The 24,591-nt window shown below is 35.4% G+C and overlaps 1 protein-coding gene across 1 annotated transcript; it reads left to right on the top strand.

The window, feature by feature from the left end:
* Nucleotides 1-209: 209 nt before the first annotated feature.
* Nucleotides 210-20,935, top strand: CEP170 (centrosomal protein 170kDa). Its single transcript, XM_010188890.1, has 9 exons — nt 210-240; nt 513-2,348; nt 8,314-8,545; nt 10,394-10,571; nt 11,980-12,147; nt 12,449-12,537; nt 16,569-16,662; nt 18,901-18,952; nt 20,570-20,935. Exons 1-9 carry the CDS (start codon nt 210-212, stop codon nt 20,854-20,856), a joined length of 2,967 nt encoding a protein of 988 aa, XP_010187192.1. The 3' UTR covers nt 20,857-20,935.
* Nucleotides 20,936-24,591: the final 3,656 nt, after the last annotated feature.

Genomic DNA, 24,591 nt, shown 5'->3' with positions numbered 1-24,591 from the left:
GCCTGGAGGCGTTCCTGTGCAACCTAGTCTATGGAATAATTGTTACCAATATCTGCTGCTTCTCTAGTAGCTTTTCCACCCCTCATAGCACTTGAACTTTGCATAGGATACTAAAAGTCAAAGGAAATGGAAAGGGGAAAAATATAAGAGGAGGGTTTCCACTATTTCCTGTAAAGAGGAAATTATGCCTGAGAATAGGACAGATAGTAATGGGCTATATTGGAGAAAGTCCAGCTCATGGTAAAGAATAAGAAAATTATTTTGAGTTACCTACCCGAATAACTTATAGGGATAGTCAGAGCTCCATCAGCTGAAGTTGTTAAATGTTTTTAAACATATATTCATCTAAGTATAATTGATCCTTCCATAGAACCAGAGGGATGGACTAATGAAGTTTTTCAGTTCTGTTTTTTGTTGTTTTCTTAGGCTTATGCAGTCTTAAGAATTTAATGTTCCTGTTTACCTTGCTATTCAATGATTCCTCACCTATTTTTTTTCTTTTCCATTTTTAGATGCAGACATCAGTGAGTCTGGTATTTCTGTTAGAAGCACTGGTTCAGCTGCTTCTATGACCAGCCAAGGTGAGCGAAAGAGAAGGACACTTCCACAGCTTCCCAAAGAGGAGAAAGTGAGTGAAACCTCAAAAGTGAAAAGTACATCTCATCAGAGATCAGAAATAGGTGAAAAGCAAGACACTGAACTTCAGGAGAAAGAAACTCCAGCTCGTGCCTCTGATGCTGACAGCAGAAGTATAGCTAAGTCAAGCAGAACAACAAATGGTCTTTCTCCCAAAGCTACTGGAGACAAAGTTTTTTCTTTCCCCACCTCTTCCAATAAAGAGAGAGTTGAAACTGGCAGAGAAACTTCTGTGGTGAAACAAGCTTTAGCAAAAATTCAGCAACAAGAAAGAAAGGAGCAAGGACACTGGACACCCACAAAATTATCCTCTACAAAGCCTGCTGCAAACCAGGTTGAGAAAGGTAGGGAGGAGATTTCTATGTCACCCAAAACTGCGGATAATCAAGACAAAGCTCCTGGCCACATTACAGATAAAGCAGAAATGAAATTGGCACAGAGCGAGGCAAAAAGAAGAAAAAATGAAGAAACTATTAAAGGACAAAGTCCTAAAGCATCTGGAGGAGAAAAGAAGGAATCTTCAAAACCATTAGTGAGGCAAGGTAGCTTTACTATAGATAAGCCTAGCACAAACATACCTATAGAACTTATTCCTCACATTAATAAGCAAAGTGGATCTGCTGCCCCCTTACCATCTGCAAACAGGATACGTGACAGAAGTGATTCAATGGACACTGATTCCAGTCTAGATACAACACTCATTTTAAAAGACACAGAAGCTGTAATGGCTTTCCTTGAAGCTAAATTGCGTGAAGAAAAAGAAAATAAAACTGATGAAGGTCCTGAGACTCCTAGCTATAACAGAGACAATTCCATATCACCAGAATCAGATGTAGATACAGCCAGCACAATCAGTCTTGTTACTGGTGACACTGAAAGAAAATCCACACAGAAACGAAAGAGCTTTACAACATTATATAAAGATAGATGTTCCTCTGGTTCCCCTTCAAAGGATGTTTTAAAATCTTCTGCAACAAGTGCCAGAGAAAAGATGGAAAAGAAAACTAAATGTAGATCTTCAGATGGTGGGTCTAGAGCTGATGGCCGCAAAACTGTGCAATCCAGTGGAAGAATGAGACAGCCATCAGTAGATTTGACAGATGATGACCAAACATCTAGCGTACCTCATTCTGCTATTTCTGATATCTTATCATCTGACCAGGAAACCTACTCTGGCAAATCACATGGAAGAGTTCCTTTTGCCTCAGCAGACGAACTTTTACATTCCAAAGCAGAAGGAAAGTCAGCCAAATCAAAAACATCTCCTGTTGCTCTTGGGCAGTCTAGTAAATCTACCACTCTTCCGAGGCCTCGTCCTACAAGGACTTCCCTCTTGCGCAGAGCACGACTTGGTGAAGCCTCAGATAGTGAGCTTGCTGATGCTGATAAGGCTTCAGTGGCTTCCGAAGTGTCCACTACAAGTTCTACATCAAAACCTCCATCAGGGAGGAGAGGTATTTCCAGAATAGACTTACTTGCTCAGCCTCGCAGAACTCGACTTGGCTCTTTATCAGCACGTAGCGATTCTGAAGCAACAATAACTAGAAGCACTGCCTCATCTCGTACCCCAGAAGCTATTATCAGAAGTGGTGCAAGGTTAGCGTCAGCAGGAGATAGCAGTAAACTTTCTGCTAGAACTCGAGCCAATAGCATTTCTCGACTTTCAGATTCAAAATCCAAATCTTTGGCGTCAGCTCATAATTCTCCTTCAGGTAAGTGAGATAATTTGACCTAGTCTTATGCAATACTAGATGGTTCTTATAGATGGAATTTTTAAATTTATTTTTTTATGGAAACATTTTTATGAAGCATTTATTGAGTTTTAGTTGATGCAGTCTTTCTCTTTGGAGGAAGAGGCTTTCTTGGCAGGGCTTGTGGATATTTCTCACTTAAAATCACAAAGACAAGAATTTGTAATCCTTTAACTGTCTTGAAATTTTTTTAAACCGGATACCGGTAACAAAGAGTTGCATTGAGGCATTCAGATGTGACAGTACTGTTTTGCATCAGTACTAAAAGAGCAGAGATCTCTTTGTTCAGGTCATAGTAGTAGAAGTTCAGAAAGTCAGCAGCACTTTTCACTACATAGCAGACAGAATATTTATTTGTAAGGTAGGCTTCTAAATGTGCTGAACAACAAGTGTTCCCCAAGGTATGCCCTGAGCATCTATAGGATAACTATATTTATCATTTAAAATTAGTTTCCAGAGCTACAAAAGTGAGACTTGTTTGGTAAAAGTAACAACAGTGAAGTAACAAATGGAAAAATTAAACAAAAACACTACCTTACTGTATATTGTAAAGTTAAGTAATTTATATTAAAATGTTTGCCTTGCCTCAGAGTAGTTTGTGTTCTCTGTTCCAAATCATGACTAATTATGATTTCATCATGATTTCCAAACTACATTGATCTTTCTTTGTGTAGTATTTCCCTTACTATAACATTACCTTATGGAAGGAAAAGTCCATACAATTAATGAATTTTTACCTACTGTTGAGGTACAATTTAACACTTTAAGTGCAAGCAGTGTGAAAGGCTGCTAGTTTTTTTCAACAGCAATATTAAATCAATCAAATTGAAATTTGGCAATTCTAAATAAGTCAACTTTTATGTGGAATAAACATCTAAAATTGATGTCCTCTTGCTTTTTGAATTGTCATACTACCAGCTTGACCATACTTGAAGCCAATTCACAATCTAAGAAAAAATAAATAGAATACCTTCCAGTGCTGTGTCACTACTAAGATTATATGTTCTTCACTGCTTCCCATTCTTAGCTGATATGAACATCCATGATAGTTTCCCACATTCCTACTGCCCTTTTGTTGCCTGTATATCATAAATGTACCTTCTTAGGACTCTTAGCAGTGCTTATTCCACAAACAGGGGGCTTTGGGCAGTGTCATTTTGTCAGCTGAATAGAAATTTCTGTGGAGATACAAATGAGGTGTTCACTGAACTATAAAGTTTAATCTGTTTAACATGAGAGGTGTCTATAAAGATATAAAAAAGGTGAAACTTCAGAGAAATACTCAGTCTTTCCTTGTAAGACATCATTGGAAAAGTAGCATATTTTCATTTTTAATCAAAGTTTTAAGTGTATGTGTGCAGCCTGAAAGGTGGCAACATTAGGTCAGGGAAGAGTGCCAGTTAAGACTTCTTTTGTATGTTTACCTTAATAAATAACACTAGTTCACATCATGATATTGCTGATTTTTGAAAAGGTAAATCTCAGCTGTTACTTGTCACTTTGCTGCTTCTTGCGTTTTTCACAAAACCGTGTATGGATTTTAAGTTTTGTGTCCAGGTGAACTACTGCATGCTTCCTAGCCTTTTCCCAGGGTGCTGCATTACTACGCCATTCAGGGGAGTGAGTGGTTGTATCTTTCTCTTCCTCATCTACTAGTCCATCATGGTCATCTTTGTTTAATGTTCACTTCATTTATCTGCATTACACAAAGTTCATTGTAGCTTGTGTAAAATGCTCTATTTTCAAGAGAGAAAAGATGCCATCTTCTGATGAGCTGCCCCAACATAATAAGCTAGGTATTTTTAAAAGACCATTTTTAGAAAAATCTACAGTAGAAATAGCTTCTGTCATAAAAAGCCTTATCAGTTTATATAGGAAAATCAAGGAGAAGCCTGTGTCAATGTAAAGGTAAAAATCTGAATGCAAATAATAAAGCAGTCTGAGACTTTCAAAACAAAATCACAGTTTAATAAATCAATCAAGTCTTGTTACTATGTAAGAAAAGAATATTATTACTACTGTTTAGGATTTGGATTTCCAGATTTTATCTGTATCTGTAAGCTTACTGCAAATTTTTTTAACTGGACTGTTTAGAGTACACTTGAGGAAAATCTGAATTGCTTTAAAAGTGCAAAAACTCTCTCCTGTTACATATAGGGCACTACTCAGTACATCCCCATTTTCCCATTCACATCTTATAAAATGATGCTAATAACTACCCAATGCATCAAGTTATTAGTAATATTATTTATTATTTTATCCTTAGATAAACATATTTACAACACCTTTCAATAGAGTGTTTTGCTTGTATGCAATATTTGAAAATGTAATGTAGCAGAAGCTTTTAGATCCAAAGCACATAGTTCCTGAATTTAATTTTGTTTCTAGAAAAGTCAACAATTCACTTAATTTTGGCATTTTTGGATATTACTAATGAAGTGCCTGATAAAAGTGCCTCAACTGTGAATGTGTTTTACTTCAGGCACATTTAATCAAGGCATAACAGTGATGTATTTTTTTTGTCTCCTTGGACCCAGAAAGACTGGAAAATGAATGATTATTACTAATGTAGAGTTTGGGTTTGTTGTTTTTTTTGTTCTACCAGAAGACTGATTGTTCTTAAAGTATTAAAAATGTTCCATGGATCTTCTCATCAGAGTTCAGTTAAAGTTTCCACATTGTAGATTACTGAGCATTGGCAGCAGAATCTTGCTTCTTAAATCTAGACCACCAAAGAGAAAATTATTTCTGCATTTCCCAGATCTTTTTGAATGCTCAAACATATATGCCTGTAAAAAAGGGGCAGAAAAAGCTGTAGTCACTGGAATTATTTTTTTTATTGTCTTCTACGTCATGTGGATGAATTCCAACATAATAGCTTTAAAATTGCCGGAGCTGTCAGCAAGTCCCTAATTTCAAGAATCTTTCTTAAGTCTTGATACAGTTAAGTATGGCCTGCTATGAAATGAAAGGGCGGGAAGATAAATGGAATGTCTTGGATGAGAATTACCAGCATTAATGTAATTACCAGGATGTTTTGTGGTAGGAGGCTTGAGAACTGACAACACTGTGAAGAGATGTGAAGCAGAATTAGTAATTTTATAGCGCAAGCAGTAGCAGATTTAATCAAGGCACTGAATCATCAAACAGCAAAGTGTGATCAGTAAAAGAAGAAAACCAAAGACCTTTTTTCATAATTGTGGCAGAAAATTGAAGCTGATGTTACGGAAGGAGCTATGTATTGGGAAAACGAACAGAAGGATCACACCTAGTGCAGAAGTGCTAAACTGCAACTGTAAAATTAAGCAGAGTCAGAACAGAGAGACCTTGAGCAACTGGTTGTGTTCTGCTGGGTTGTTGCCCTAGCTGTCACTGCAGATTACTAGCAGACAGCATCATCAAAGCTGTTGAGGTATCTTGGCGGGGGGGAAGTTAGAGTACAGAGAGAAAACAACCATTAACTGCACTTTAGCGTTTTTGCACTACTGAGCACCAAATTTCAGGATCTTTGAAATGGATGAGCCTTGAGAAGGCAATGCATCAATGAGACTAGAGTATTTTCTAAGTGATCTGCTTAGTAAAGTCTGTCCTCAGATCTTAAAAGTGAGATTATGATGCCCAAGTCATTAAATTTGCCATCTTAAGGTGTTGTGAACAAATTGTACTTCTCACAGAGTAGTCACAAAATTATGTTTGTCTGTTGATTATTTTAGCCAGGGTTTTAGAGCATTTTCTAGTTAATGGTGCTGATATTCACAGTTTTTAGTATCTGACATAAATAATTGCACGGTAGCTTTCAGAAGTCTGTATCAACTACAATGACATTTTTGGGCTGCTTAATTTATAAATAGTATTAAAAGCATATATGTGCTAATGTATAGGTAGCTTAATGGGAAACATGCTTGGATATTGCTTGTCATGAATCATACAATTGTGAGATTTTTATTGTTAAGCCTACAATAATTTTCCCCATATTTATGAGAAACCTGCTGATAATCTATAAATAAACAACATTTTAAGGCCTTAAAATTTAATAGTCTTAAAAAATGTGGAGAGATTTTATGATACTATGTAGACAGTTGTTACTGATGTCATTTTAGTTACTATCTCTGGTGACGTTTTTACAAACTTCATTATTTTTGATTGAATGTATAATTTCAGAATCTTTTTCTAAAAGGTGCGTGTGGAAAAGAGGACCTAAGACTAATCTCATCAATATATTTTATTTAAGCAAATGCTTCTAATCTGAATGTTTTAATACAAATTAACATGATAAAACACTATTTTGTACACAGAGAAATCCAAGCTTCTCCCAGACCCAGATCCTGATGTTGAAACTTACAGTGGTAGAGTACTAGAAATCAAATCTGTTTCTGATATTTCACTTCTCATTAAATTTTTAGTTTTTTAAATCTATGACTACATATGCTCATTGTACAGTGGTGAGTTGCTGGACTAGCTCACTTGAGGGATAAATTTTATGTTTATTTTGATGCATATAATTTGAACCAGGACAAAGAATTTAAACAAAAATTGATGATAAAATGTGGACCCAACTCATAAAGCTCTTTGGACTTCGGTCACACATTGCTTGCATGCTGTTGGTGGGAAAATGTGCTTTTTCTGCTTATATTCTACTTCCCTAAGATCAAAACAGGTTTGAAATCTCTAAACAGAGAACAGTAAGTGACTGGAGAGACATTTTTATTTTCATCAATAAAATTGGTATACAAAAAAAGAAAAATTAGTAGAAGTGGACTTGATTTGAAACCCACATTTAAACCTGAAAAAAATTACACAAGAATATTTTCAGCATTTAATGCAAAAAAAAGTGCATTATTTATATGAGGGAAGGGAGGTAAGCTTATACACCAACGTCATATTCTGCATATTGTAATCTTTGAGAGAATTACACAAATATTTTCTCAACTGAAAATTCATTATTCATGTTGATGTATCTACTTTATTTGTAATTTTTTTTAAATGTTTCAGAATAAATCATTCTTCTTGCATTTTGCTTATGCTAAAACAATATACATTACTTGATTCTATGTTCAAATTACCAAGAGGTGGTCACGCGCTTCTGAAAGTTTCTACAGTAATTATAGAGCCCCTTGAATGTCAGTGAGTTTGGGGGGCTAAAATCCCCTGCAAGACTTGAGCGGGTTGTCGTGACGAGCATCTCTTTACACTCAGTGATATCTCTTCCTGCCAGGAATGTTTGAGGACAGCATACCTGAAATGCTTTTTCTAGATGTTAGGAATTCATAGAGGGACGAAAGCCTCCTACTTAGTTCCAGTTCTCTGATACTCCAGGCTGTCTTCAGCAGCACGTCTCTATGTGCTATCTGTGCTACATGTGACAATATATGCTTTTTGCCCTGAGGCTGCCTATTTTTGTAACACAATATTAACTTTAAAATATTTTTTCTGTACCAAATACATAATGCATCATTTAGGATTTTTATGCTTTCCTTATGGAAGTGTGCATTCCAGACTTGGTGCCAGCTCCATCCTTCCTTCTTGTCTCATCATTTTCTTTTGTGTATCATGTAAACCTTGAATGAAACAGGGAAAAAAAATCTGCAGAAAAAGTGCAATCTGACTATATTCTTAAATGATAATGAATTGGGCCCTTGTTTTGTAATACAGTTTGCCTGAGCTCAGATACAGTTACTGGCTTTTACATCTTATTTCACTCATCATTATACAAAGAGCATCCATTTTATGGTTTTATTAATCAATATTTATTATTTAACACAAATTTTGTAGCTTTCTTTTTAAGAAGTAGTAAATAAACCTTTTGTGAGGAATCTGGGCGTTGATAATGAATAGTTGTATATTTTTGTGCTGTTACTGAAATAATATTGTTTTTTCTTATTTAAGATGCAATAATAATTCTTTTTTAATAATTAAACTAATTTAGTAAGTGCAAGATGGAGGCGCTTTCCTACAGATTATGCTTCCACCTCAGAAGATGAATTCGGATCAAACCGTAATTCCCCTAAACATACCCGTCTACGTACCTCTCCAGCCCTGAAAACCACACGACTGCAGAGCACGGGAACAGCAGCTCAAAGCAATACATTCAAGCACAGAATAAAGGAACAAGAAGACTACATTCGCGACTGGACTGCTCACCGAGAAGAAATAGCAAGGTTGGTTTTCAAGGAGTGCCTCTAAAATAAAATTTGTACGCAGCCAGTTACAGAGGTACATATGTAGGAGCAAGAAAGCTCATGAGTTTTCTGTATCACTCTACTTACCATTTTCATTCAATACCTGAATGGGTAATTAAAAATCTTCTTACGAGAGACTGGCAGACAGAACACTCGTGTTACCAGCACATCTCTTTCTAATGGAAAATTATAGTAATTTCTGACTTATAATAGCCAGACCTCAGAATATGGTGCATTTCCTGAGGCCGAAGTATACCTGATTTTGTACTACCTTTACATTCCTATTGAGGTAAAATTTCAGATCAATGCATAGGTGTCAGAGAGAGGAAAAAGTTATTTTCATAATGTGAGAGACCATATTCTCATATTTATTTTCGATTTTTCTAGATGTAATTTCATGTTAGATATTTTCTGATTGAAATCATGTGTATATATCAAAAAATATTTTTTGCTGTGAGCCCCAAGATTAGTATTGCAACTCCTCCCTTATTGCTAATAGCACTCTGCCTCAAGTGAACCAAGGAAAAGGTCAGTTCTGCATTCTAGTAACCAGTTATTCCCATATCATGCTATACTCAGGCAGTGAAAACTTCAAATAGCTTGCACTAAATAAATAAAACTATGTAAATATAAATGTTATTGAAAACTTCGATGCTAGTGTTCAGGTTCTGAACCTTTTCACAGAACTTGATTTGGAAGCCTAAACAAGAGAAGTGTTTTCTCTTCAAAATTATTCTTAACAGTGTGGCCACGCAGATGTGGAGCATTGTGTTTTGCTTAGTGTGCTTAATTATTTTTTGGTTTTCCAGATTTGTTTTTCTAGTTACTCTGAAAGAAAACCTCTTCAAAGTCATCCTCTTAAAATATCTCTCTGTTTCCAAGAATTCAAAGTTAGAGATGGCTATAGGGAGGAATGTATGTATATGGGGAAAAAAATTGAGGCTAGTCATAGCGCATCACTTCTTCCTTATAAAAAGTGCTGCGAAACCTCTGCTTCAGTGAAACTTCGTGGTATATTTTGCTCATCCAGGAGAGATTGACACTGGAAGTAATTGACGAGTCAGTCTAAATTTACTTGACAGTTAGGTTTGTGGGGTTTTTTCTTCCTTTGGGCTTCTTACCATTTTCTTCATTTAGGTTCTGGTTTTAAATTTGTTTGAAGGCTGTGTCCTTGCCCTGCCTTTTTCAGCTTTATTTCCAGTGAAAGTGGTGAGAGGCTCAAATCGGTATTGCCAAATTTGTGATTGTGTATAGAAATTTCACACAAACTGCATTAAATGAGCATTTCTAAAGTTAAGAAAGCTAGCAGTCAGCACTGGAGAAATGCCAGACTACTGTCACCTATTGTCACTGTGTCCAGCACCGATTTCCTTGGTGTCCTCTGCTCTCAGTCACTACTTGATCCTTTCCGTGCCTCCACTTCTCTTTGTACTGATTCACAGCATTGCTCCACTGGCTCTAAGTTTAACTTCTGTACTTTATAAGATTATTTTTGTCTCTGACCCCCTTGCCCTGGTAACCATAGTCTACCCTCTATCATTTTCTACCTTGTTTGGTATGGTTTGGTTTTTTTAATTCCTAACCCTCAGTCCAGTCACTATGATTAGTGGCCCTTCATCTCTGTATAGAGTTTTTTAAAAAAGGAAAAATTATCAAAAGCTGCAGTTAAAAAGTTGCTTTTATGGTTGTACAAATAAATTTTCGGCATGCACATTTTCGTAGCACCATTACGAGTACCTAAAACTTGAAAGCTCAAAGGCTGCAGGTTGGGCTCTACTGGTGCAGAAGTGTTTGCGGGAAAGAATGTAACGCTGTCTTTGTTACTAGGATCAGTCAAGATCTCGCTCTCATCGCACGGGAAATCAACGATGTAGCAGGAGATATAGATTCAGTGACTTCATCAGGCACTGCCCCCAGTACCACAGTAAGCACTGCTGCCACCACCCCTGGCTCTGCCATAGACACTAGAGAAGAGGTAGGAGATCTTCATGGAGAAATGCATAAGGTTCTTCCTTTTCTTTATTTCTTTTGCTTTTAGCATTTTGCATAGCCTTTTTTATTTATTTCCCCTCAACCCGTGTGCATGATCTCTACATTGTTTTTTGATTTAAAGTTCCTTTACGTTTCAACAAACAACCCAGAAATTATTCTACGAACACATCTTGTCAAAAGGATGCATACTATCTGTCTGTCTCTTTTTTTCCACGAAACTTAGGACAAGATAGTTATTTGTTTCTTGCTTGTCTGTAGTCTTAGATACCGTTGGATAGTATCTAAGTGCATGTAAAGATACTAGTGTGTATGCACAGATATATATAAATGTATACACTGAGTATTTTGCACAGTTATTAAAACCAAAAAAGTCCCTCTTTTCACAGGTGACATAAAAGTTTCATCTGCTGCACACTGAAATACTTGGGTACTATCGGTTAACAAGAACTTTAGATTTTTTTTTCTTTAACATTGTCAAAAACTGCCTTGAAATAAGCTTGCCTTGTGCTTCTAACAATTCTTATTTTCTCTGACTGTCTCTAGTGTGCTGTTCTATGATATGTTGACTAACTTGTTCTAGTAACCATCACAGGTCTAATGCTGGTAAACATGTTAATCTGAATTTAAATCATCACTTTCTACCATATTACAATTCACCCTAAAATGTTGTAAATGTTTACTGCATTTTTTTCTTCATAGTATTCCTTTCAAAATGTGTTTATTCATTTTTTGTGTGCATAAAGCTTAGTTAATACATTAGTTTACTGTGTTTAGTATAATACAGTCTTTTTCTGTGGAAAAAAAGATATAAACAGTCATAAGAAATCTATGAGTTGGGTACTCGGAAAAATTATAACTGCTCTCACATAGATTTTGGTTTTAATTCTCATGCACTTATGGCTAAACTTTTAAGGAAGTGCTCATTTCCTCAGATCCCATTAGATCACTCAGGTTTTTGTATTACTAAATCATTATTTTCTTCTTTTAAAAGTATCGTACGGTGTGTACGTACTGCATGTGGCAGTATCTCGTTTAAGTAGGTAGAGATGTTTCTGTAACACTGGGGAAAAAACCAAATTCGACAGTACTGTACTTAATTCCACACATATATTCCATTAATCAAAGGAATAAATTAGCCAATGCCAGTTCATAGGTAACTATTGTGGTGTTTGCCCATAAGTAAAATTTCTGTGGGTGGTCTAACTTTGTCATTTATGTTTGGTATTTGAAAAAAAAAAAGTTATATTTTCACAAGATATTGTTACATAAGAGGTGCATCACTTTATACTGTACAAGACAACAGAATTACTTTTATTTGATAGGCTTATTGTAAACTATTTCAGAAGAAAAAACCCCATTAAACTGATTTTTTGCATGTATCCGATAGGATTCATAAGCTGCATTTTTCTTTTACCCTGTAGTTGGTTGACCGGGTATTTGATGAAAGTCTCAATTTTAGAAAAATCCCTCCACTAGTGCATGCCAAACCACCAGAGGGGAGTGATCGGCCTAATGGTGCTAGACCTCAGCTAACAGATGCCCTCGATCCCCCAACAATTACCCGGAGAAGGACTTGGAGCAGAGATGAAGTGAGTACACAACAGAAATCTCTCTAGTAATGTATCTATTTTAAGCTTTTACAATTGTTTCCCAACTTAATATTCTAGATATTATCCTTTCTTTCCTACCTGTAACAGGTAATATTAATACTGGAGAAAATTTTTTGTGTATTCTTTAATTTGCAAAATGTTCTAATACAATTGTGTATGATACTGATTAGAACACAAGTATGATTTTTAAAGTTAAAAAAAGGTTTCAAAATATATGAAATTGTTTTTATTTAGTTCCCATTAAACTAATAATGTCCTTTTTATTAAAAACTTATTGCAGGTTATGGGGGACAGCTTGCTGCTGTCCTCAGTCTTCCAATTTTCTCGCAAGATAAGACAATCCATAGATAAAACAGCTGGCAAAATCAGGTGGGTTTTTTAAAATCATTATTACTGAAAATGTTCTGCTCTCATCAGAATTCCTGCTAGTAGAAGAGGTATCTGTAATACAGATAGAGCAAATGTATTTAGTAGCAAGTTGCATTTTAAAAAAGCAATGTTACTCACCACTTCTTTAGCATTCAGAAAGATTTGGATGCATAATTTTTGCATTATTACTTTGTGTGTATTTCACATTATATGAAGATAAATATCAGCAAAGTTTACATGGACAGAAAATATCCGTCGTACTTCCAGCAGAGGAGCTGTTCTAACACATGCAAATGCAGTGCAAAATCTACACAACCAAGTCTCCTTAAAAGATAACATCAAAATGTTGTTGAACTGTAAAACTGGGCCCCGTACAGTTGCCAAGTTGTAGGGATCACACATTTCAGGAAGAAAAACAAATTGGACAGAAGAGAGCAGTTTTAGTAAATTATTCTCTGAACTTGCTCTGGAGACAATGCAGTCACTACTGAGTTTAAAATCTAAAATAACAGATGTAACCATCTGTTAATTTTCACTGAAAATTCCTGCTTAGATATTTAGGTTCCTGCATGAAATGTCATAGTAGCTAACAGGAAGTATAGACATGTCAAAAATAAGAACATGTTGCTCTACCAAGAGCTCTATTTTACAGTAAAAACTATAGGTTACCTGCCATTTCTAGTCATGCTGTTTCTAGTAGGAAGAGTATCACTGAGTGAAGAGTCAAGTCTTTAAAGCCTGCAGCTCATTCTTGTTATTTCTGTTCTAAGCTGTTTTGTGTGTTGTTTTTACTGGTGGTTACAGGTAACATCTGTGAGTACCTCATTTCCACAGCCTTGGAACGTGGTCGTGGACTGGCTTTCATCTCATTTCTCTTTTTCCAACTCGCCATTTTGAGGCTACAGGATTATAATATTCAAAATACGCCATTTGCTGCCTTTCCCTCGTTGGTTTCCCCAGATACATTCGTATTTTTATCATACTGTTGCTTTAAATATCCTTAAACAAAAGACATAAATGTCTTTTGCCGTGTAAATTTTGTATACAAGTGGGTTTATGAAATGCAGGTGTATAGATTTGTACTGAAAATCTGTGCCAGATTAACAGAGCTTAACTTCATTATGCAGAATTCATTACAAATTATGCAAAAGTTCACACCTTGTTCAAGTTTAATCAACATCTGAGTCCATGCTGTCATTTACTTTAATAGCTGATCTCAAAAAATGAGCAAATAAATACATGAAAAGAGGTACTTAAGCGTGACTATTTGAAAGTCATTCTAAAAAGTGTTTCAATAGAAACAAAATATTACATTAAGTTTTGTTTTGAACATAATTCTCTGGGGAAATGGAGTGACATTCATAAGGAACTTTGATTATCAATATATATTTTTTTTCCTTTTAAAGCTGCATCATTGGAACAAGACTCTTGCTTATTGACTGACTAATTTGTGGTAGGCATCTAGGATGATACGTATCTTAAAATGCTTCAGCAGCGGTAGATAGTAGATACTCTACTTTTTTCATCATGCTGATTTTTCTTGATGGTTGGCAATTTCTGATCTGTAAATACACTGCTAGCACAGCTCTAGTTCATGTAATGTAAAAAAGTGAGTTCACTGCAGTGAGTTAAAACAGATTTATGTATGCAAATTCATCCTGAGAAAAGCAGGTAACTATAAAATCAAGTCTTACACTTAAAAGTTAATTCAGCTACTTGTAATGAATGTAATAATTATGTGATCATGTATGATATTATAAATAGAAGCATACCTATAAACATTTTATATACATTTAAAGAAAGTGGCATTGCTTATTTCTATAAAAATACAGTGGAGAAACTTTAATTATTTATTGTATTTCGCAGAACTGTGATCAAAACCACCTTTTCCTGCTACTCAGAATGGATGTGAATAATATGATGTTATTCATAATGTCATTAGTATTCTGAATCAGAAAAACAGCAGTAGTTTTAGAATTGTTTAGAGAGCATGCAAGGCAGCTAGGACCTATTACAGATTTTACCTTAGCTTTGTTTCGATGACCTATGAAATGGGAACCTTTCAAATTGTCAGAGACAAGTAAGAACATTATTTCTTAAAGAGAGTAAGACTGAAAACACCACATACAAAAGCAAAGACATTATTCACGTACATAAAGATACAAGTATTTTAATAGAACATGAGCAAGGTAAATGAAAAAAGAAAACAAGCAGTGTCACAATAACTTCTCTGTTTTTTCTACCAGTGCTGTTTACTGCTAAATAAAAGCCTTTTTTCTATGCTCCTGCTGATTTCCAGAGTGATATAAATGCTATATCCCATTATTCCCATTCCCATAGGTATGGGAAGTATAGCTGGGTAAGATTCTCTGTATACTGAATCCAAGTATTTCCAGGAGTTGCCTGGTTTTTCTAGTGTAAGAACCTGTAAAGGATTTAATTTGCTCTGCTTTTTATTTATTTATTTTAACTCATCAGTGTCAGGCAAGTCCTAAATTTTTTATTGTAATTGCACTTTCTGGTGTTCAGGTTTGCAGCTGTGTGGCTTTACAAGCTTTTGCACTCCAGGTCATAAAAGCAATCTTGTCAGATCTCTGATGATCAGCTTTGTTACAAGATGATGACGTTACTTGAGGCCATAAATTGTTCTCTGTGTTCTTCACTGTAGTTTTGATTACTTTTAATTAATTTTTTCCTTTCTCAAGAAGAAGTACCTATTAATGATTACTCTTCGTATGCTTTGAACATTAACACGCTAAAGTCACTTGCAGAAGTGGTCACTTGCTCATGAGAGCAGCACTTCCTCACAGTGAAACATCTGACAAAAACATGTTCTGAAGCAGCAGCAGCAAGTGAAGACCTGAAAGACAGAAGAAAAGTTAAAGCAGCTTCTGGATGGGCTGTCTACAGACACATATGTACTGATAACATAAGGCAGGGCACACGTTTTGAAAAACATAACTTTCTTGACTGGATAATAATAAAAAGTGGGATTTTCCATAGGGCGTCAATAACTGAAGAAAGATTAACTAAAATGCAGTACTAAGTCTCCCAGCTTTCTTAGTCTTAATGCGATGCAAGGTACCATGAATTTCCGTGTTAAAACCATTTCCTCAGAGACCTATCTACACTTGTAACATCTTTGTAATGTACTACTTTTCTGTCATGTTTTTAAATTGGTTTGTTTGCTTAGCAGTTTTATTGCAGCTGTTTTTGTGCTTTTAAATCCAAAATACCAATTAGAGAAGAATTGGATTTGGACTCTGTGCCACCATGGTGTCACTTAAAAATTAATACCCACACCTTAAATATCTGCAGTTTATTTTTTTTTTAATTGTGCAAGTGTAGACAGATTAAATGATGTTTATGATACGACAATGAAAACAAATATTAGTTATCACAGCAGGGAAGCAAAACATAAAAGAGGGGGACACTCACAGTATGATTTGGGTTTTACAAATAATAGAAGTGACTTCTTTAAGCATGTAATACAAGTGATACATTACTAAATCATGTATATACAATTTTTGTGTTGACTTTTCAATGAAAACTTCTATGAAATGCATTTTTCTTCTTATTTCCTGAAATGTATTATTTTTCATCAAATTAATATAAAATTCAAATGTAAAAGAGTTGCATTTATTCACCATTTTTTAAATCTCTCTCATCTGTTTTGTAATTGTTGTAAAATGCAACAATAGGGAATTCTCTGACTACTATAAAATAGTTGGATTTTTAAAAACATGTTTCAGTGCTGGAGGAAAGTCAGCTGTGTGTTTTCAGCATCATAAACAAGCATTTAACTACAAAACTGCCATTTTCATGTCAATAATAATGATATTGCTGAAACCCGGTATGCTTTCCTAAAAATTTAAACTGGTTGGTTGGATTCTGTCAGTTTTCAATATTTCATATTTTAGTTCTATTCAGTGCTCTCTATGCTGCTTTCTTGCATTGTGTATCTAATATTTCAGTTTTATTTTATTTTTTTATTTTAAACATAAACATGTTCTTGAATTTATTTCTTCTAGAATATTATTTAAGGACAAAGACAGAAATTGGGAAGAAATTGAAAACAAGTTGCAAGCTGAAAGTGAAGTTCCTATTGTGAAAACATCAAGCATGGTATGAATAGTTATTTTTTCTGGGATTGAATAATGAATATAAGTTATATAACTGCTAAATAACCACTAGAGGAAGGTGTTATCTTCAGTGATGTAAAGGCAAAAATCTTCCAAAGGTTTTACTTAGACAGTGTATTTCAGGAATAAACGTAATATTTTTTAATAATTACTAGGGTTTAACTGTCTGGTAAAGAAACAGCCTTAAGCAGTTGTTCAAGGGAAATTCTCAGATGAAGAACGCAATAAAAGCATACAGACTTTATATAGACCATCATTACTTTTGTTTAACGAAAGCTAGCAACCAGTGATTTGAATGTTGGATTGCTTTCAAATGAACTTTAACAATCTAAAGACTACTTTACGTACTGATTATTAGTACTCTAACAGATAATACTTAATTTCATTAATGTTGATTATTGCTATTTAGATAAATAGTTGGGTTTTGCTATATGTGAGTGAAAATAATCTGTAGATGCATTGCAATAAAAGCAGTCTTCAGTGCAAAATAACTTTGCTGTTACTTCATCATGAGTTAAACTCAGCCAGATTGATTTTTTTTTCCTGGAAGTATTGAAAATTTCGCCCATAACTTCTGCAGAATGGTGTATTTTTAAGACCAATCATTAGTAACTCAGTGTTGTATTTTAATAGGTACGCTGACAGTTTGAGGGGTTTTAAGTTTAATTAAGCAAGTTACTAATGGAAGTTTGGTTTTTAGAAATAGGATAATATAATGTTTCTCTTATCCTATCCATTTCCAGAATAAGGTTGGAGTTTAGTGTTTTATACTGTAATTGCCATGAATATGTGATTTTAAGACATTCATTAAAAAAAAAAAAGTTGTGTAACTATTCCTAAATTCAACAATTTACAATATTTTTTTCTCAGTACCTTAAAGCATCTCACATTGTTTGAAATTGTATGGGGTTTTTTTTTCTGTGCATTGACTTTTAGGTTTCTGCTCAGTTTTCAAAGGAATATATTTTTCAAATCCAGTACTAAAGCAGTGCTTATTTTTACCAGAGAATGTTAAATTAGAATTAAGAGGACAATTGTAGCTGATGTTTGTTTTGTCCCTGGAACATTTATGTCCAGCTCAGATGTGGAATCTGCTTAAAGATAATGACTTTGTGAAATCCAAGGTAATCAATCTGTTTACCACTCACAAATATCACATAACTTAGTACAGAATGGGTTTCTGAAATGAGTTTCTGAAATCGGTGCCTTTGAAAATTCTCAGCTTTTGAAGAATGCTGGTAATAGCTCTCCTCAGCAGCTGGATTACCAGTAGACTTCAATGAGGGACTTTCAACTGTAGGATTTACATAGTTATAATTTAAGATGTGGAACCTTTAATGAATGTTGTGTATCTGAGTGTGCTGCTGTGGCTACCTCTGTGTTAGCAAGTAGTGCAGCACACAGCAGAAAAATCTGTAAGGCCAAAGAGCGCTGAGGACCCAACACTGGTGTGCTGTACAGTGTCTCATTGGCACACGGCCCAGTGATTGCAGACAAAATCCCAGTGTAGTCATCTTGCTGTTCTCAGTCGCATTTGAATGAGATGATGAATCTCCTTATTGCATGAATACTCTAATTTCTTCTAAAAGTTTGCTGAAACTTTGCCCCATTTCTACAGAATCATGATGTCTGTAAGTCCGTGAGAACAACTAGCACAGGCAGACAAGCAAGGGACAGAGTGAGATTTGTTGACCCTAGCAATCAGCCAATGCATAGGAGTTCTTGATTCACAGAATCAGAGAATAGTTGGAGTTAGAAGGGACCTCTGAAGATAATCCGGTCCGACCCCCCTGCCAGAATAGGATCACCCACAGAAGATCACACAGGAACGTGTCCAGGCAGGTTTTGAATGTCTCTAGAGAAGGAGACTCCACAACCTCTCTGGGCAGCCTGGTCCAGTGCTCTGGTACCCTCACAGTAAATGTTTTTTTCCTTATGTTGAAGTTGAGCCTCCTGTGTTCCAGTTTGTGTCTGTTGCCCTTTGTCGTGTTGCTGGGCACAACCAAGAGTCTTTTATGCGTGGGCCATGGCTGTCCAGCCTCAAGCACTGCTGCCCAGGACCCTTGGTGGACATGGCTGGGCCACCACCACCAAAGGTGTTCTTGATGCTAGGAGAGACAACCCAAAGAGCGTATTGCAAAGGTTGGGGAGGAGGATTGTTTACTACTGATAGGTAGGTTCAGTCTTTTTTCTTTAATTAAGCATTTTTTTTCTTTCATAGGAAATATCATCAATCTTACAGGAACTGAAACGAGTTGAGAAACAGCTGCAAGGTACAAATCTTCTTTTACTTTTCTCTTTCATTGTTGCTCACTTTAAATTTTTAATATATCTATATGTATGTATATCATGAAACAGTTATCACATTTTATTAAAATATATTTACAGTGTTAGTTACATACATTAATATCTTATAATTGCTGACACATTTGGTAAAAAAAAATAAATTACTAAATTATTTTAAAACAGAAGACTGATGATAACTTCTTACATGGGTGAGAAAAGGCTCAAATAGAATTCCAAAGGAATTATTTTTGAAACAATCTTAATAGAAATATTGAGGAGTAGGTGACAGAGAATCCTGAGATTAGGCTTTATAAAACAGTCTTTGTGTATCAGTAATACCCTCATGTGTACCACAATTCAGAGTAAGGAATGCAATAGGACTATAAAGTATAAGAAATCTCAAAAAACCCCATACCTTTATCTGAAACAATAAAATGAAAATTTAGGATTAGCTCTTGATACCTTCCTTTGACACTACTGAATCCATCCACTCTTTGCAACTACGGAGCCCACGGATTACAAAATAGAAGTCACTTTGCTTTTCACTTGCGACAACTTATCTATGTATAAAATGGAAAGTAGTATGTTGTACTTACAAAGTCTGCTATTTAGGCATACTTTCCATTTATCAAAATCAACTTAAAACTGAGTATGTTTTTAAAAGAAGTTGCAGACTTATTTGTGTTTTGTTTATACTTAGTTTATTGTTTAATTTGGAGGGATCAAATGGATTAGTGGTCCATGCTTGTATAATCATATTTGTTGTAAGTTTCCTATATATTTCCTATATATGTGTTATTTTTAGTATTCAGATTTAATCCTACAATAAAACATTTTTAGAAAAATAATGTTTCAGGCAGAATCATAAGCCAGCTTTAGAGGCAAATCAGTATTTGTTTCATTCTCAGCTATAATTGGAAAATTTTAATTTATTACTAATTATATTGTGTTTAGAGAACATAAGAAAGAAATGAGGCCCAGAGGAAGAGACCAAATAATTTCCCTGTGTACGCATTGAATAGACGTTAGTTTTGGAAATAAAAAATAGAGAGGTTCTGTTAAATGTGACAGATATTTTAATAGTACAGTAAAATGGAATTGTACTAGGGGCTTTGGTTTGCCCTCTATGTGGAGGGAGAGGGACAATAAGTCCATCATTTATGCATTAAAAAGGATAAATGATTGCTCTTTTATACAAATTTCATTCAATCATGGAATTAGCAGCTGTGGTGGAATGAAGCATAGTATCATAGTAATATTAGAGAAAAAGCCCCTTAAACATGACTAAAATTATCTTCCAGTCCCTATAAATTAATCATAGATGGTTTGTCAACTCTTCTGCCCTCTCATCAGGCAGTGTTTAGTTTGTGCGGTTCGGTTTCATCTAAAGTTTTAATATATGTAAATGCGTTTAAATATATGTATCAGCTACATATATGTTGGATACACCACTCCTTTGTAGTGGGCAGCACACATAAAAGCTCTTGCCTGTCATCATAGAAATAAAAGTGTCAGAATAGGATTTTTGTATTTGTTATGGTAACAGAAATTTGTAATTTTTATGGTTTCTTCCCTATCCCTTTCGTGTTTTCTTGATTGCTTAGCAATTAATTCTATGATCGACCCTGATGGTACCCTGGATGCTCTGAGCAACCTGGGATTCGGCAGCCCCATCTTACCAGCTCAGCCGAAGTTGAAGTCCAGTCCATTTTCCCAAAGCGCTCGCCCTCAAGTGCAGCCAAACTGCCAGCCTGAAGCTCGGGCTCTTCAACCCGCCACCGGCCTTGTCACAGCTGAATTTGAGAATGCTGAATCCGAGTTGGATTTTAGCATACATTTCAACAGGTTTAACCCAGAAGGGGAAGCGGATGATGCCACCCTGCACGAGTGACATCTCAATGTTGACAAAAAAACCTTTCATGTGGAATGTTTAGGAATAAAGGAAAAATTATAATATTGGTTTTATAATTTTTAAAACAAAAAGGCTTGGTCAAACAGCAGTTGTTTTATTAAACCAGTTTTCTTTACTGTGATGCTTTGATTGTCACACAAATCCTTTTCAAATCATAAAGATATGCATAGATACCAGTGTAGGAAAGCAGATTGTGGCAGGTTTGCCCTTTGTGGTTGTGTGCTTTGCAAAAGAATTATTATATCAGCAGTTTTCCCTTAATAGATTTATTTCTTTTTAAAAGCCATGCAAGCAGTCTAACATTTAATGTTACTGAAACCCCAAATCTCTTTGCCAAGCTGCTCTAATGAATGGACTTCCTCCGCTAAAGTTTGTACAGAACTGTTGAGCAGTTGCATTTGATTCTGAATTAGATGATTTATATAGGAAACATTATCTTTGACTACAGTGACACATTACTGCAAAATCTAAGACGGATCTCAGAAAGCATTCATTCTTATGTACTGAAAATCTCAAACAGTTCTGTGATTTATATAATCTTGTTGCTGCGTAAATTGTCTTGGGGTTTACAAAGTTCACGTGTTATGTTTGCACTAAGATTTGCTGGGAGTGGTAGGTGAACATATCGATATCATTAAACAGCAAGCAGTGTTTTGGTGTACATGGAAGACTGATAATACTGTACTTGTATTATCACTGCAGTGTTTTAAACCACTTTCTGAGAGGACTAATTGGCACTTTTTGATCTTCTTCAAATGTCTTTTTGATGTTAATAAAAGTAGAAGTATTTCATATCCCATTTCTGTCCAAATGTTTTTTGAAACTAGGAAACAAATTTAAACAATGGGACATTTTAAAGCATGTTTAGGTAAATGGGCTCTCACCAATTCAAATGCAACATAAGCTTACAGAAGAAATTACTGTTCCTTGGAATGATAATGAGATGTAAAATTTTCTTTAGGGGACTTGGAAATAAAATTGTCATAATTTGCTTGATCGATAGATGCACTCCCAAGCAAATGATTTTATTTGTTTCTGTATATTTTCCTGTAGTCTTAGTAGTAAAGCTCTCTCTGTCTTACATATTTAAAAGGATTCTGGAAGATGACTGCTAACATAGACATTTTGCTTCTACAACAGAAAAGCAAGTCTATTTAAAGTTTCCTATATAAGCCTATTTTCCTTATAAGTTGTCCCAGTAACTTAACATTTGGAAATGATAGTAACAATAAAAGTAAATTACTTTGTATTTCCAGAACACTGTAATTTGGAGGAATGTTATTTCTGTTAAATGTAACTAATAGACTGGAATTTTCTTATGTTTGCATCAGTCTCTATATTAAGGTTAAAGATACAGTTTTGCAGCTTTTATGAAATGGTCTTTAATATTTCAGCAATAATCCTGTATGACATTTGTTTAAAAAAACTACTTTCTGTACACTTTTAAACTGTACAGGCTTTCAGAAGTCAGTAAAAGTTGGACCAGTTAATAAAAATACAAAAACTTTTTTTGTAGAGTTGTAAAAACAAAACCACTAATCTGTTGTATAATGGATTTCATATTTTCTTTTAAAAAATTAAAACCAAACAGCCTTCATGTATGACTCAATATGCTCTACTCCAGCTAACTGTGGAAGCCTGAACTACACTAGTTTACAGAGGCTACAAGAGAAGTTATAGAAGGTGCAGAAGGGCAAAAATAAATTGGAACTAGAGCTAGGTGTTGAAAACAGAGTGTACCAAACCATCACCATAATTCCTTCTTTCATTTAATGCTTGGGAACACGATTTTTCCACAGACTCGAGTGGGAAGTAGGACATGGCTGGGAAGGATTAAAGGTGCCGGCTCTTCATGCGAGATTCTGTTTGTGTTTTCAGGCATTTATACCTTTATGTTCTGTAATAAGCATTTTACATTACTGTGTTCTTATTTTGTATGAACATGTTCTCCTTATTTATTTTTGTTACATTTATTATGTATGTTATTTTGTTATATGCATTTACAACAACTCCATTTTTAAATAAAGTGTTTCTGGAACTTTATGAATGTGTGAATATATAATTGAGATCTGGGAAGTTCACAGTCTTCCAGCAGTCTAACCTCACTTTACTGAAATTGGAAATGGCATTTTTTCATAAACTTCTTTTCTCTGAAAAAAAGTTATATTATTGCTGCTGCTGCATCATTTATTCTGTGCTGACAATATTGGCTCACTTCCCTGTACTTGGGTTCATTTCCACACTTGAATTGATTTTTTGTGTGCAAAGCCAGAGGCAAAAATAATCCAATATGCCAGTCATCAAATAGTGACTGTGTTTCCCTTTGTAGAACACAAGTAAATGATTTTTAATGCACCTGCCAGGTGCAACGGTAGATGCTTTTCAGACTGCTTTCCTTCTGCTTCATATACTGGAAAACTTCATTGAACATTTTGATTTTGCTACAGACTGGTGCCTTTTTTTCTTCTGTCCCAGCTTCAACTCCATGCGTACTTTCTTGCAGGATGCTAAACTTCCTCTTCCTCTTCTCTCAATCATGAGAGAACGAAACAGTGAGTTTAGTATAAAGCTCCCAAGAATTCCTTCCCAGCTTACACATTTCTGTGTTGCTGAGCTTTGCTGTGACTTGGCAGCAGCCAGCTCTGATCTTGCTTCTGTGACCCTATTTTATTTCTTTCCACGTAATATTTTCATCTGTCGACAATACTTTGAGCCCAGGTCAAGCATGGATGTTTTTCAGAAGTACTTAGGAAATCCAGGAAGATTGCATCAGTGCTCTACTTCCTTTTGACACCAGCAAGTGGGGCTGACATGTAGGGGCACAGAGAAAGCGGCATTCAGGCTTTTTCTGATCAGCACTGTTGATTCCTCCTGTAGCTATGTGCACTGCTCTAATTATACACCCAACAAATAGTTCTAAAGACACTTGCATCTAGTTGTAGCATGCAGAAATAAAGCTAAGAGTATAATTTGTGTGCCTGACCTGATAACAGCAAGATGGTGTTTCACTGCAGAGTGTATGCTATACCACAAGAAACTGGTACTTCAGTCTCAGAAGAGAATGCTGCTTCATACCAAAAACTGAATTTCAGTCAATGCCCGATGGAAGGCCTCTGTAATTTTAACTGGAAAGATGTCAAGCACAGAAGACATCCACAATTACTGCTTTGATATGCAGCCATGAAAGAAAAGGGTATGGAGGGTGAAGCATTCTGTGAAATGGTGTGTGCTGTAAAAGAAGACCACTCGCTACGTGCCAAGGAGATTTTATACCCCCCCCGTCTTTTGCATCTGAAGAGAGTTACAAAGAATAAACTTAGCCACTCACCATACAAATGCTTAGCTTCATCTTGAAGAATAATCAAATTTTTTAAAGTGTGAGAATGTCATCTTTGGCTTCAAATAGAGCACGTCTGTAGATGCTGACAGGGTTACAGTCCTGGCAGTTCAGCCATGCTTGCTGGATACCAAATGCATCTGACAATACTGGCCTTGGCAATATTGCCAAAGGGCAGTTGCCTAATGCTAAAAAGAGCATTTCCAGCTGCACTAGCTCAGTAAAACCATTTTTGTTTTTGACTTGGTAAGCCTTACCCAGTGCTGTTCCTGCAAGAAACAGAGAAGCTGGGGACCGCGGTGTTTTCTTTTCAGATTCTTTCATCACTACTCATGTATTTCTGGAGGAAAAGATGCAGTTAATAAGTGAGTGGGATT

The sequence above is a fragment of the Mesitornis unicolor genome, unplaced genomic scaffold (assembly GCF_000695765.1).
Source record: "Mesitornis unicolor isolate BGI_N332 unplaced genomic scaffold, ASM69576v1 scaffold36567, whole genome shotgun sequence".
NCBI classification, from domain to species: domain Eukaryota; kingdom Metazoa; phylum Chordata; class Aves; order Mesitornithiformes; family Mesitornithidae; genus Mesitornis; species Mesitornis unicolor.
This window is presented reverse-complemented; position numbering and strand designations above follow the sequence as displayed.